The 14,766-nt window shown below is 37.9% G+C and overlaps 1 protein-coding gene across 1 annotated transcript; it reads right to left on the bottom strand.

Annotated features, from left to right (window-relative positions):
• Positions 1-9,046: 9,046 nt before the first annotated feature.
• On the bottom strand, positions 9,047-10,207 carry LOC131942202 (cholecystokinin receptor type A-like). The gene has a single exon (XM_059301934.1). The coding sequence runs from the start codon at positions 10,205-10,207 to the stop codon at positions 9,047-9,049; it is 1,161 nt and encodes a 386-aa protein (XP_059157917.1).
• Between the last annotated feature and the right edge of the window lie 4,559 nt (positions 10,208-14,766).

Below are 14,766 nucleotides of genomic sequence, written 5' to 3'. Positions count from 1 at the left end.
GGCTGGCTACTCTGATGTATAAAATATAATATAGATCTAGATCTAGGGCAGGGGTTCCCAACCTTTTTCTACTCTAGAGCACATTCTAAAAATATCGATAGGGTGGCGGGCACCACCTTTTTTTAAATCGACAAACTCCTTCCATAACTTGTTATTTAACATTTTACCATAATTTATTTTCTTATTTTTTTTATTATATTATAGTCATAATGTATTAATAAATTATAAACACAACTGTTTCAAAATAATAAAATTATTTGGCATTTTTTTTCAAATTGCATACACACAGAGAGATGTATTTACAAAACGTAAATAGTGCAGTCTGGCTCGCCGCTAGGCACGTTGGGACAAGTATCAAACATATTTAATAAACCTAGGCAGTCAAAAAAAGAATAATTAAAACTGTAACAAATGAATAAAAATAAATCATATTTAAAAATAATGTTTAGGAAAAAAAATTCTGTCTCTGTCGAATAGTGAGAGGCGGGCACATACGAATCGTTCAGCGGGCACCATGGCGCCCGCGGGCACAGGGTTGGGAACCCCTGATCTAGGGGAAACAATGCTAAATAAAATAAATAAAGAGTTATCTATAAATAAAGCATTGCGTCAGTGTTTCTTCCAGACTTTTTTTCTCGGGGGGGGGGGGGGCGGACACTGTTAAAAGTATAATATTTTCTATATAAATTATATAAATTTCATTTCTACAATACAAATAAATAAATCGTGTTTTCCTAATGTTTTGATGTGTTTCGGTTATTATAATAAAATACGCTCAACTGGAGGTAAACGACAAGCGGAGAGTAAAATACGCTGAAATGGAGTTTTACCTATATATATATATATATATATATATATATATATATATATATATATATATATATATATATATTTGTGTGTATGTGACGGCCTACTTAGGCCAATAGAGTCCTTGCAAACACGTGACCTAAATCACGTGATACCTGCGTCCGCTGCCACAGTGGTGTACATCGGACGTAAACACAATCAGCTGTTCACCAGCGCTGGACGCGTTCACTGTGTGTAAAGAACGGCACCCGCGGAAAAGAAAAAATACGTTAAAAAACTTGAAATCTTAGGAATTGAAGATCCTTATACTGTTTGACAGTTTCGTGGATAATATAAATATGTGGTCGAAATTTCTAAATAAATATTCTGTTAGTAATACTGTTTGCGTTAAGAGTTTAAGTAGGTATATTATAGGTTATCTAAATCTGATTAATGTAGATTATAGATTCTCTGTTAAGTACAAGATTTAGTAGCAACAGATCTAGTACAACCACACTACTGTAGCAAACGTAAGACCACTTAACTCCTAAAAAACCCACACTACAACGGCTAATATAATTCATGGGTAATAACCACTGCTGTTCTTAGATCTCAGCCAATCTGGGTAGCATGTTATACAATTTAAGACCTTATAATCCAGCAGGGAAGTGATCAGACACATTAATACTGATGTTCAACCCTCAATAAAAGCAAAGAGGAGTCAGTACCACTGCCCTCCCCTGAAAATTTCTCACCTCCGTGATACCCTCAGGGCCCAGCAGGGAGAACAAAGGGGAAAGTCCCACTGCTCTCCCTTCAACATTTCTCACCTCGATGTCATGTTATGTCATTTATAGCACACATGGCTTATCAGGGGAAAGCATTAAGAATCTTAACTCTGGACAGCTACACACTAGTGTACTAGCTACACACTAGGTGCCTACTGTAAACTACTAGACTGTAGGCCCTATGTAGACCTGCAATTGTATCAATTGTAGACTGGGTCCATTGTTATTATTCTAAACCATCTCACTTATAATGTTTCTAGCTTGATTTGTTTCTTTTATAAACAGTGGATTTTTTTTTTTAAATTAGCCTAATCATTAACCAAATAATAATAATGTGGTTATTTGTTGTTGGCTGGTATGATCTAGATTCTACTACTAGGCTACATAAACTTAGTAGACTAATTACTAGATATGCATTTTAATTTAATTAAACTCAGTCCAGTATCAGATACATATTGCTGTAAAAAGACACAAAGTAGGTAGGCCATAGTAATTTATTAAAGTCTTCTACTACAATAATATCAATTACATGCTTGTATACATTTTTTAAAATTTAATTTAAGTAGCAGATTCTAGATCTAAGTCTAGTCATACAATCTATTTCAATTTCAGAAAATTTCGTTTGCTAAAAAAATGATTAGATTGTAGAGCGAGATTTTATATCTTAGAGACAATTACATGCTTTATTAGGCCTACTATGACTACTTTTGATTTATTATGGGTGTATTTTGAATAGAATGTAGATCTAAATTTTGTAATTAAATTTAAGTAAAGAAGTAGATTCTAAATTCTATGTCAGCGGAGCCAGTCACCCTAAATCCAGAATCTAGATATGTGGTCCGAATTTTGTTTACGCCATGTTTAGAGCTAGATTCTAGATCTAGATATTAAAACACTATTATTAGGCCTACTATTAGATCTTATTATTCTTATTATTACTTTTGACTTTGTCTTTTACTATTAGTATTTGTGAAGGTCGAGCATATTTGTTTTATTAATAATTATCTTTTAGAATTAAAATGAAGTTTATTATTTTACTGTCCTTACCTGAAACAAAGTATCGAGAACTGCATTTGATCAGATTCGTCTACTTAAACTCTAAACGCAAACAGTATTACTAACAGTATTTTTATTTAGAAATGTTGGCCACATATTTATATTATCTACGAAACTGTATAAGGATCTTCAATTCCTAAGAGTTCAAGTTTTTTAACGCATTTTTCCTTTTCCGCGGGTGCGGTTCTTTACATACAGTGAACGCGGCCAGCGCGGGTGAACAGCTGATTGTGTTTACGTCTGGTGTACACCAGCGTGGCGGCGGACGTAGGTATCACGAACGGACGTGACGTCATATGAAAGGACTCTATAATTTAAATATAGGCCGCATTCGCGTACATGTATGTGCATAAGCTTTAATCACTGCAAACATAATAGTAATGATGTTCATCTATAGTATGTTAATAATTCAGTTGGATGTAGCATTGTTTTTCTCTATAGTTAGAACGTTCACCTCATGGTGTCACCCCCACCCTCTAGTAATAATTGTCGATTTGTACTTAAAAGACTATTTAACTTTAATTGATCATCAATGGAACTGGCAAAAATCATTTTTTTCTGTACATTTTGCATTTTTTTTTTTGCCACGGTGACACCCTCCTAAATGGTGTCACCCGATGCGGTCCGCACCCCCCGCCCCACCCTCGTTACGCCTCTGCATGCAAATACATATGTCTAACCTTTTTCCTTTCTCGTATACGAAGTATAGAGGGAGTATTGTAATCGTGCAAAAAAATAAATCGAGATTTTTGCAAATCTCGACGTTTTACACCTCCCTGGGTCAGAAAACAGTTTTGTGATTTTTTCCGTATATCTGCGTGTGTGTGTGTGTATGTCTGTGAACACGATAAATTGAGTATCATTACACCTAGGTTGATGAAATTTCACATATAAGTATGTTATCAAATTTGTAGTTCTGTATCGACTTCCAGTAGCCGGAAGTGGAACTTATTCTGCTTTTAATTTTTCATAAGCCTATAACTTGAGTATTATTTCAGATAGATTAATGAAATTTCACATGTAAGTAAAAGATCTAATTCTTCGCCTTCTTTCAAATTTTGAGTAATTTCCGTTGACCGTAAGTAGTAATTTACGCTATTTCTGACTTCTAAAAAAAAAGCCTTTTTATTTGTTTTATACACTAGATGTACTGTTTACCAATTATTATTTTTTATCAATAACAGTTAAAATAACAGTTCCTAAATGTCCTCTATGTTTACGTTTATGTTTCCATTTACGTTATTGCTTGCGTTTGTGTTACATTTGATTTTGAGTTTGTGTTGCGGTTTGCGTTTGTATTTCGTTTGCTTTTGTGTTTGCTTTTATGTTTGTGTTTGAGCTTGTGTTTGTGTTACTTTTGTGTGTGTGTTGTTGTTTTGGTTTGTGATTACGTTTATTTTTGCGTTTGTGTTCGCGTCCGTATCTGAATGTAGACATTCAATTTGAAAAGTAATGTTTCCTAAACCCGGGAAATGAAGAGTTTATACTGCTTAATAAACACACAAGTCTCGGTCCGTCACTGATAGGTTTTTCACAGATGCCAGTGCAGGGCCTGGTCGGGATGGCTAGTTCTTTTATATACATCGAAGTGACCGATGAAACCTGTTAATTTTACTAATGTACTTTTAAACACGTGATCTCACTTTCTGGTTGGTTCATGTAAACAATTATTCAGATTGCATCATTCGCTAAGTTCGGGGGGGGGGGGGGGTTGCAAATGAAAAGTTCGAGGGGGGTGCGAATCGAAAGTTTGTCCCCGGGCGCCGGGAAGGTTCGCTACGCCTCTGATGCAGGTTGCGTCATTCGCAAAGTGACAAAATTCTACAGTGTGGTTTCCTCGAGTTACAACAAGTTATTTTTAAAAGTGTGACTTTGTTTTCTAAAAGTGCGTTATTCATTATAAACAAGAGTGCTTCGATATTTCTTGAATCCGAGTGGTTGGGGTGCGTGTGTGTCCATGACATGCCGTATGAGTGAACGTGAACCACCTTCCATAATAGTCAGGGGCTTTTCGGGCGCTCTCAGGAGTTACCGGTTACACTACCGCAGGGGCGCCAGGTACGGTTACACTACCGCAGGGGCGCCAGGTACGGTTACACTACCGTAGGGGCGCCAGGTACGGTTACACTACCGTAGGGGCGCCAGGTACGGTTACACTACCGTAGGGGCGCCAGGTACGACCCTGGCTCGCTTTAAAACGAATGTAGCGATATCTGCTCAAGGGTGGAGTCCCGGGGTGCCAAATCGCACCTGCCTGGGCGCAGACGGACGCGTCTTATTCGATTTAGTGAATAATTACAGTAGACCATCATACATACCCATCGCACATTGCACCCTTTAAAACGAACGTATGTGCCGTGGCATTCACTGGGAATGTCTTCTGGTTTGTTTGTGTTTCTTTGTTTATGGATTTGTAGCAAATCTTGTAACTCGATTTTGACCTATTTCTAATGTAGCGATTTCGTTCACATTTTCCAGATGCATTCCACTTCTATGATAATACAAGCCTATCATTTTTTTAATTTAATAAAATGTTTTATTAGTTATTAAAAATTAATTAACGTATTTCGAAACTAAGGGGAGATAACAAAATTAAATGACTCAATAGATTATTATAATCTATATCAAATAACAGAAGGGGAGATAACTAGCTAGACCCGACCACCCGACATTCTGGTGAGCTGTGGTTCACGAGAATGTTTAAAATCGTAGAGCCGGTCGATCTAGTGAAGGCTATTTGCGGCATATAATCGAGTTTTTAAGCTATTTGTAAATATGAAGAGGTAGCAAGATTAAGAACTTGCTGTCGTCTGTAAAGTATGGTCACGGACGGCTGCTTTCACGGGGCAGATAATCGTCTTTTAGCTATCGCGAGCTACTGATGGTATTTCCCCACGTTTTCTTTAACTTGCTTTCGCGTCTGTTTGTTTGTTTGGTTCTCCAATCAAATCTTGCGATCGAAATTTCGGGCACTTCCCAGTTAGCTAGCTTGTTGAAATTTTCAGGGAAGCTTTGTTTCCGATGACAATAGAATATTCAATTGTTATTATTACTAAATTGATCCATGGAAACATTTTATTGATCATTTTAGACCGCTATATATTTGTACAAAAAACGTGGGAAAAGGGAACATAACCCAGTAATTGTAATTTGATGAAAACAAGGTTCGGTACTCTCCCTCTTTTGGCTTACTGAGTATTGGTCACGCGGTGTTTGTGTACAAACAACCGTAACAACTGGTGGCCAGTATGGGGGAGACGATATGGTCGAGTGGTTGGGCACACGATTGCTAACCCACTCGACACGGGTTCAAGGCACGTGTTTTTTACGAGTTGTCTTCGTTTACCCAAAAAAAAAGTGACTGCGAAAAGATAAAATCGATAGGAAGATTTTAATGCAAACAAACCCACGTTTTCTGATTGAACTAAAAAGTAGAAAATAAATGCTATACATCACAATAATACAAGCGATCACTCTACTATAAGCGATGAAAAACGTGGGGCGCCGTGATTTTCTTACAGTTTCTAATACTGTTGACTCTCTACAAGCTCCCTAATAAAAGTCAATAGTATTATCTAATCAATAGTAATATAACTTTTACATCTTATATTAACAATGACCGATAAAAAACTTTTACTTCGGCGCCCCACGTTTTTCATCGCTTATAGTAGGGTGATCGCTTGCATTATTGTGATGTATAGCATTTATTTTCTACTTTTTAGTTCAATCAGAAAACGTGTTTTTTTTAACTTTTTTAATGATAATTATTAAAGCAAATATTTTTAGTCGCGTCGAATTCATAAATTAGCAGTCACTAAAAAAGAAAATTAAACAAATAAAATACATTTGTTTTTAACAACAAGCTTTGGTTATGAGATCTTTTACATATTTTAGCGACCAAAGCTTTTATGGGAAAAAAGCAAATTAGTTTTTTCTTATTTTCAGTGAATTTTAAAAGCTCGTTGCAATAAAGGTTTTTTACAAGCTTTTATTTAACTCACTTCCTCTGTCGACAGTCTGTCGACAGATGTCGACATTCTCATTCTGTCGACAGTCTGTCTGTCGTCAGTCTAGATCGAAGCGCAGGAGTGAAAATTCGGACAGTTCTACTTGACCGATACGATTCACAGTTGGCACGTGGGTCAAGACATGAAGACAATCCAATCTGAATCTAAATTTGACTTAATTGGATGCCTAATTAATTTTTTATGAATTAATTAAAATTTGGACCGAATTAGTAGGCATGTCTATCCAACCACACCACATACGTCATCACGTTCAATCAGGTTTAATAGCTGCGCTATCACGTTCAATAGACGCGCAATGGTTTTTAGTCTTGTAACACTATTGCAAATAAAACATGTAAAGTACTGAAAAAAAATTCATAAAAAACGTTTTAATAACAAGCTTATATGTAATGATGCACTAAAAAGTAGAAAATAAATTATACACTACTATTTAAATTACTATAAAGAAAAGCATGGGTCTCTTCTCAAATATTAGTAAAGGTATCCAATAGGTACTAAAGTACTAAAGTGACCCACGATTTTCTTTATAGTAATTTAAATAGTAGTGTATAATTTATTTTCTACTTTTTAGTGCATCATTACATAAAAGCTTGTTATTAAAACGTTTTTTATGAATTTTTTTACAAGCTTTTATTTAACTCGCTTCCTCTGTCTGTCGTCAGTCTAGATCGAACCGCCGGAGCGAAATTGCAGGCACTTCTACTTGATAGATACGGTTCTTAATTTGTACGTGGGTCAAGACATGAAGACAATGCATCGTGACATTCAATTTGACTTAATTGGATGCCGAAATAATTTTTTATGAAGTAATTAAAATTGTTACCAAATTAGTAGGCATTTCTATTCAACTACACCACACGCGTCATCACGTTCAATAGCGCATCGTCACATTCAATAGGCGCGCAATGGTTTTTAGTCATGAAACTCTATTGTAAAAAAAAACATGTAAAGTACTAAAACAAATTTCATAAAAACGTTTTAATAACAAGCTTTTATGTACTAATGCACCAAAAAGTAGAAAATAAAATATAGACTACTATTTAAGTAACTAGAAAGAAAAGCGTGGGTCTCTTCCTTATACTTATATTATAGATATACTAGTTTTAAGGTGTTGGATAACCAAGCAAAAGCCAAAAGAAAAACTAAAGTTTGCCACCAGTTGCTGGGTTCAACGCACCATCGAGAAACCTGCAATTTTACACAAGGTTCACATCAGATGTACCACCACCCCGGGCCATATCTCTCAACTTCAATGAATTTCATCGACACGGAAGTCTTCATCAAATGACGTCACACACATATAAGGACGGGTGGCTCATACATTTGATGTACTTAAAAAAAATTCATAAAAAACGTTCTAATAACAAGCTTTTATGTAATGATGCACTAAAAAGTAGAAAATAAATTATAGACTACTGTTTAAATAACTATAAAGAAAAGCGTGGGTCACTTTAGTATCTATTGGATACCTTTACTAATGTTAAGGAAGACACCCACGCTTTTCTTTATAGTTATTTAAACAGTAGTCTATAATTTATTTTCTACTTTTTAGTGCATCATTACATAAAAGCTTGTTATTAAAAACGTTTTTTATGAATTTTTTTTTCAGTACTTTACATGTTTTATCTACAATAGAGTTACATGACTAAAAACCATTGCGCGCCTACTGAATATCACGTTCAGTAGGCGCGCAATGGTTTTTGAACGCAGCCATTACGTGGTCGTGATGGCGCAGCTATTGATGACGCGTGTGGTGTGGTTGGCTAGACATGCCTACTAATTCGGTCCAAATTTTAATTAATTCATAAAAAATCAATTAGGCATCCAATTAAGTCAAATTTAGTTTCAGATTGCATTGTCTTCATGTCTTGACCCACGTGCCAACTGTGAATCGTGTCGGTCAAGTAGAACTGTCCGAATTTTCACTCCTGCGTTTCCGTCTAGACTGACGACTGACGACAGACTGACGAGGAAGTGAGTTAAATAAAAGCTTGTAATAAAAATACGAACATTAAAATCTGAATTTTTGCCTCCCATTGATCGTAATTCTTAGCTTGTTCTGTGTTCGGTGCATCTTTGCTCGTTCCCATGGTACATGCAGGATGATTATTATATATCAGCGCATGTGCAAGAAGTGTAGCATTTGAAAAGTATTAATTAGTAATGGAAAAGGCTACTAATTAAAACAATGTTAAAAACCGGTGTCAGTTAAGAATAAAATTGTAAGACGATTTCAAATGTATAAACACGCTATAAAATATTGACCGAGTAATTTCCCTTGATATATCGATTTATAGACGAGCAAAGTCCATAATATATTAATAAGATAACTTTAATGTAAGCTAAAACTAAACTGGATATGAGTGGACTTACAAAAGATTATTTTCCCTAGCGCCTGCAGAAAGGGCCCCAGCTACAAAACGTGTCCATAAAAGTTGATCTGAATTTACTGCTGACAAAATAATAAACAAAGATGTTGACACTCGCATTGACCAGCCCCGAGACGTAGACTACAGTGTAGACCATGAGGTACAGGCTGTAGTACGCCTTTCCCACGTCCATGTCCGGGACGAAGGGGCGGGTGTAAGCTACCAGTAGCACGGGCAAGTTGCACATGAAGAAGATCACGGCCACCAGAACGACTACTTTGGCCACCTTTCCGTCCTTGTTTGGTAGGGTCTGCTCTGTTGGTCCAGCCACTGTCCTCTGGGGCCCTTGTCGTGGTGCGGGGCCCCCAACTGCCCTTGTAGAGCTGCCCGGGCCCCCAACAACGGATCCCATGGTAGAGCTGCCGCTGTCCTTTCCTTTTGGTGCTCTGGCACGAAACTGTGAGGACGCTCTGACTCCAGAGATCATGATAACCGATGTAACAGTGATAACCACTTGAGCCACCGTGGGGAGCACCACGCCATTGAATGTGTCTACGAAGAGATCGACCTGTCGTCTGCTGGTGGAGACCCAGAGCACCAGACGAGAGACATTGAGAGTTGCTTCCCTCTGCCACTGCAAACCCTGGCTAGCCCAGGCCGGCGAGAAGCAGGCGACACCAAACAAGAGAATGCCCAGATTTGTGCAAAGTGAGCGTGCTCTGGTGAAAATGTCCTTGACTTTGAATGGGAAGATGATGCAGATACACCTCTCAATGGACAGGTAGACTGTGACGAGTGTGGAGAGAGCGTATGTGCATCCCCGAGTGTAGCCAATGTACACGTACTGCACCGCGAGAACGTCCACCTCGGCTGAGGGGAAGTGGTCATTGATGATGAAGCAGACGACAGTGGCAAGACACAGCATACAGTTACAGAGGTCCCAGAGCGAGAGGGCGATGAAGGTTATGTTGACACTCTCCCTAACGCCCTGCCTGCCGTACACAACAATGTTGATGACATTGGAGACGATGCCGAACGTGGCTATGAGAGAGCACACGACGTCCATCACTGCCGTCATGAAATAGTTAAAGACTTCTGGGCTAACCAGAGGTTCAGGGGCGTTAGCACTGTGGCTACTGTTGGCTGTGTCACCATCTTCGACATTGTTATTCAAAGACATGGTGTCCCAACCACGACGTGTCTCTTTCAAAACAAAACAAACATTTAAAAATATTTACACGTCCCAAGTTTACAGTTCAAGGTTAAGGCCAGACGTCACGTAACAATATGATGTACGTTATTTTTTTAAAGCCTTATAAATACATCATTTGAACGGTGCCAACAATAGTCGCTAATACGTGAACCTTCTGTTCAACTAGACACACAGACCAAAAGCTGCTCAACTAGACCCACAGACCAAAAGCTGCTCAACTAGACCCACAGACCAAAAGCTGCTCAACTAGACCCACAGACCAAAAGCTGCTCAACTAGACCCACAGACCAAAAGCTGCTCAACTAGACCCACAGACCAAAAGCTGGTCACAAAGAGAGCCGCTAAACTAGTATGAGCTAATGAGTGCTTTTATACTTGTTTTTCTTCCTCTCAATATTATCGACTTCAATTATTTCTTGTAACTTCATGTAATCTGTTTTTCACCGTGGAACTGAACGGAAAGACAACATCCAAATTGTTTGATTAAAGGTTTAAAACCTATGCAGGGCGCGACGTGACAGCTGCGTGTTTGCAATCTAAACAAAATTAGGGTCAGCACTTAGAGAACTAATCGATAACACGATAATCGTGGGTTCAAATATTTGTTAGATAGCAATTAGTTCTTGCTACAGCGTAGACCGCCAGACGCCCCCACCCCCCCCCCCCCTTGTGGATCGCCACAACTCATCTGCCGTAAAAGATCGAACGAGGAGAAAGTGGATTTCACACTTCTTCTTGTGTAACTAATTATCTTAGTTGCGCAAAGAAATATTAATTACGGTGAGAAATATTGGATCACAATTTTTTTTAATGAAAAACATATTGGCATTAGTCACGCCTTAGGCTCATCGTAAAAAGAGGTGAAAACACCATTTTAGATTATACGCGCTGAATATTTTAATTTATTTATTGTGACATGTTTAATTGGGGGCAATGTTATATGTTGTGACATTTTTAATTTATATTGATTTGTGGTGACAAAGCACAAGGTATGACTTGTTAGTGACATTTGATGGTTAAGGCTGTTGGTGGCTAGCGGTCTTGTCATCAGACACTAAAGGGTTCGGCGTGGTCAAGTCGGTAAAGCCCATAGTTGCTAAACCGAAAACATTCTAGTTCGAACCCTCGGGCAGATGAGGCTCGTTAGCTGGGGACAGCCACTCTTCAGGGAGATACAATTCCAAAATCAAACAACTGCTGTGTTCTCGGTTGTACAAAGGCTATGGAAGCAAATCCAGAAAAGAAAAGCAGGCTGAAATCGGAGTCAATGGCCTCAATGGCGCATAACCACTTGACAGGTATACTTAATTGCGTTGGAGGGGAGCCCTTCCAACGCTAAAAATTAAATCGGAGAAGACGAAGATCATACACAGGCGTCTTGCCATCATACACAGGCGTCTTGCCATCAGACACAGGCGTCTTGCCATCAGACAGAAGTATCTTGTCGTAAGAGATACGCGAACGGTACGCTTCTACACGGCTAGGTTTGCTCCGGCCTATGATATCCATGCCTAAATTTATAAATGACTGAAACATGTATGCGTTTACATTTTTTTCAAAATGAACAGCAAAGCATAGAGCTACGCTTAAAGCAACGACACCAACACTTTTGCTTGATTCCAAAGTTGAAGTTACATATCACCTACCATTCCTCGGTAAGAAACTCTTGGCATAGGGGCCCAAGGCACATAGAGGTCCCTTTTCTCTTTAACAAAACTAAAACTTGGAATTTTAATATTAGTTTTTTATGTAAATAATGTTAAAAAGAAAAAGGAAATCCAGTTAATTTTCTACTGTAGAAATAATTAAAAGTTCCAAAAAGGCTCCCAGTCCCCTATTTACTGTACAGGCATTGGCATTCAGTGTGTGTGTGGGGGGGGGGGGAGGGGGGTAGGCGAACAGGGCCTGTATTGCGCTACTAATCCTATAATATAAGTTTTTGGTTTTCACCTCGTTTAATATTTCTAGTGGCCCTAACTATATGAAAATTGCAGGGACTTGTTAGTAAACAAGCAATCAAAAAATGATCTATTCTGTACAATAGACTAATTTTTTTAGCTCTTAAAATTTCGGCAGAGAGAATCGACTTCTTAATACAGTGATCCAGGCAAGATGAAAAGCAATTAAGTAAACTTATCTGATCTCTTACGTTGAAGTCGAGAGAATAGTAAGAATCTTATAAAGAACTAGTCGCCCTTAACAAAACTGCCTAGTGAAATCGTACAATACGCGTAAATAGTATTGGTTTCTATTCTAAGTGTTAAGCGATTTATCTACTCCACAGGCGTAGCGACCCCTCCCGGCGCCCGGGGACAAACTTTCAATTTGACGCCCCCCCCTTAAACTTTTGATTTGCACCCCCATCAAACTTTCGATTTGCATCCCCCCCCCCCCTTCCCATCAAACTATTTATAATGCAAAAATGCAGCTAAAATGACATTTTAATTTGTTTTTACAACCCATTTTGGCGCCCCCTAAGGTCGGCGCCCGGGGACATATGTACCCCCCTGCCCCCCCCCCATAGCTACGCCTCTGATCTACTCTCCGTTCTGGTGTATAGACTTCCCATTTACCTTGGCGAAAAAGCGCCCCACCCACCACCCTTTTCTTATTTTACTGTTACACAATACTTTTTAATACAATTTTTCTTTTATAAACGGTAAAGTTTATCGACTCATCAATCGACTGTAAATCCTTCCGATTTTATTCAGCGAAAAAGCGCCCCCCCCCCCCCCACCCCTTCCCTCCCCCCCCCCCCCCCCCCCCCAAGGAAAAAATGGAAACTAGTTTATGCCGGTCACTGTTTCTTAAAGGTAGGCCTCCCCCGCCCTATATGTTTTACAGTTACACATTCAAGGTAGAAAACAGCTAAATCAGTATGGAAAGGCTTGTAGCCGTTAAATTTCTTAACTGTGAGTGATTAGGCTATAATTTAAAACGCAGCTTAAAATGAGCTTAAATTTGTTTCAACCCCTTATGGCGCCCCCTAGAGTTAACGCCCCGGGCAGCCACCCAACCCCCCCCCCCCCCCCTATTCTACGCCTCTGGTAATTCCACACCCTATACACTGAATTATTTTTTTAAGTAAATTAATTTACAGTTTCGATTCACGATCGAAGCAATTTTAATAATTATTTTATTTTGTCTGCATTCAACTTCAAGTTTCCTAACATAAGTAGATCTATAACTATAACCCATGCACTTTTAATATTTTACATTTTTAACTTTAATTGATATTTACGTTAGCTTAATCGTTTTAACTTTCTCGTATACAAAGTATAGAGGAAGTATTGTAATCATGCAAAATAAACCGGGAATGATCTCCCCTAAACTTTCTCGAATATTCTTATATAACTTGAAATATAGACATGACTTTTAATTACTCAAACTTTTAAAAATAGAATGGAAACTCATAGAAAAAAGAATTGCGCACCAAGCGAACGCCAAAACAAAATGTGCATAATAGTGCGCAATATTATTAGTACTTTATAAATTTACATGCGTTTTTTGAGAAATCGAAAATAGCGTAAATTAGTATTTCCAGTCAACGGAAATTACTCAAAATTTGACAGGAGGCAGATAATTCGATCTTTTACTTACTTGTGAAATTTCATTTATCTATCTGAAATAGTACTCAAGTTATAGGCTTTTGAAAAATTCAAAGTAGGAAAAGCACCACTTCCGGTTATCGGAAATCGCTCAAAAGTTGATACTGATCTACGATTTTGATAAAATACTTATATATGCAATTTCACAAACCTAGCTGTAACGGTACTCAAGTAATCGTGTTTACACACGGACAGATACACACACACACACACACACACACACACACACACAGACATACGGACAAGATTGCAAAATTATGTTTTTCCGTATCAGTGAGGTGAAATACGTCGAGATTTGTATTTAGTTAAATACACGGTAGAAAAGTTAATTATAAAAGAAATTTAGGCACATTTTGCCGTAGGTTATTCTCTGGTCGGCCTCTCCTCAGTAGGCATTGTCCGAACATATTATGTGTTGTTGACGTTACGCGTCAATGACAGCCTTTGAACCTTGTCGGCTTTCTGTTTTGATCCTAAGTTTTGTTATGTAATGAGTGTGATAAATGTGGGCAGTAAAGGTGGTTGAACTAAACATAACTATTGTTGCCATGAGTTGAGGGCAGCAAGTCAGATAAACTTACCATTTCACGGTAATTTAATATTGGTATTTTTAAAAAAAAACACGATGAAAACCGAGGACGTTGGAACATTCTACTAAATGCTACTAATCTTAAGTTTAAATAATTACAATCTAGGCCTACATACTTCATAATAAATATTTTTAGAGGAATTATAAAAATTCCTATGCGTATACAGCCTACAAACATTACATTACATTTAATTAATCCTAAGTTAATTTGCACTCTCTAAATATTTAATACATAAAAGTATTAACAAATATCATGCAAATATATATTTGTGACTTTTTTCCTGTGACATTTTTTCCTGTGACTTTTTGCCTGTGACTTTTTTTCTGTT

The sequence above is a fragment of the Physella acuta genome, unplaced genomic scaffold, assembly GCF_028476545.2.
Source record: "Physella acuta isolate Inbredline_101_S28 unplaced genomic scaffold, ASM2847654v3 ptg000394l, whole genome shotgun sequence".
NCBI classification, from domain to species: Eukaryota; Metazoa; Mollusca; class Gastropoda; family Physidae; genus Physella; species Physella acuta.
The sequence above is the reverse complement of the archived record's forward strand: the minus strand, read 5'-3'. Positions and strand labels throughout refer to the sequence as shown.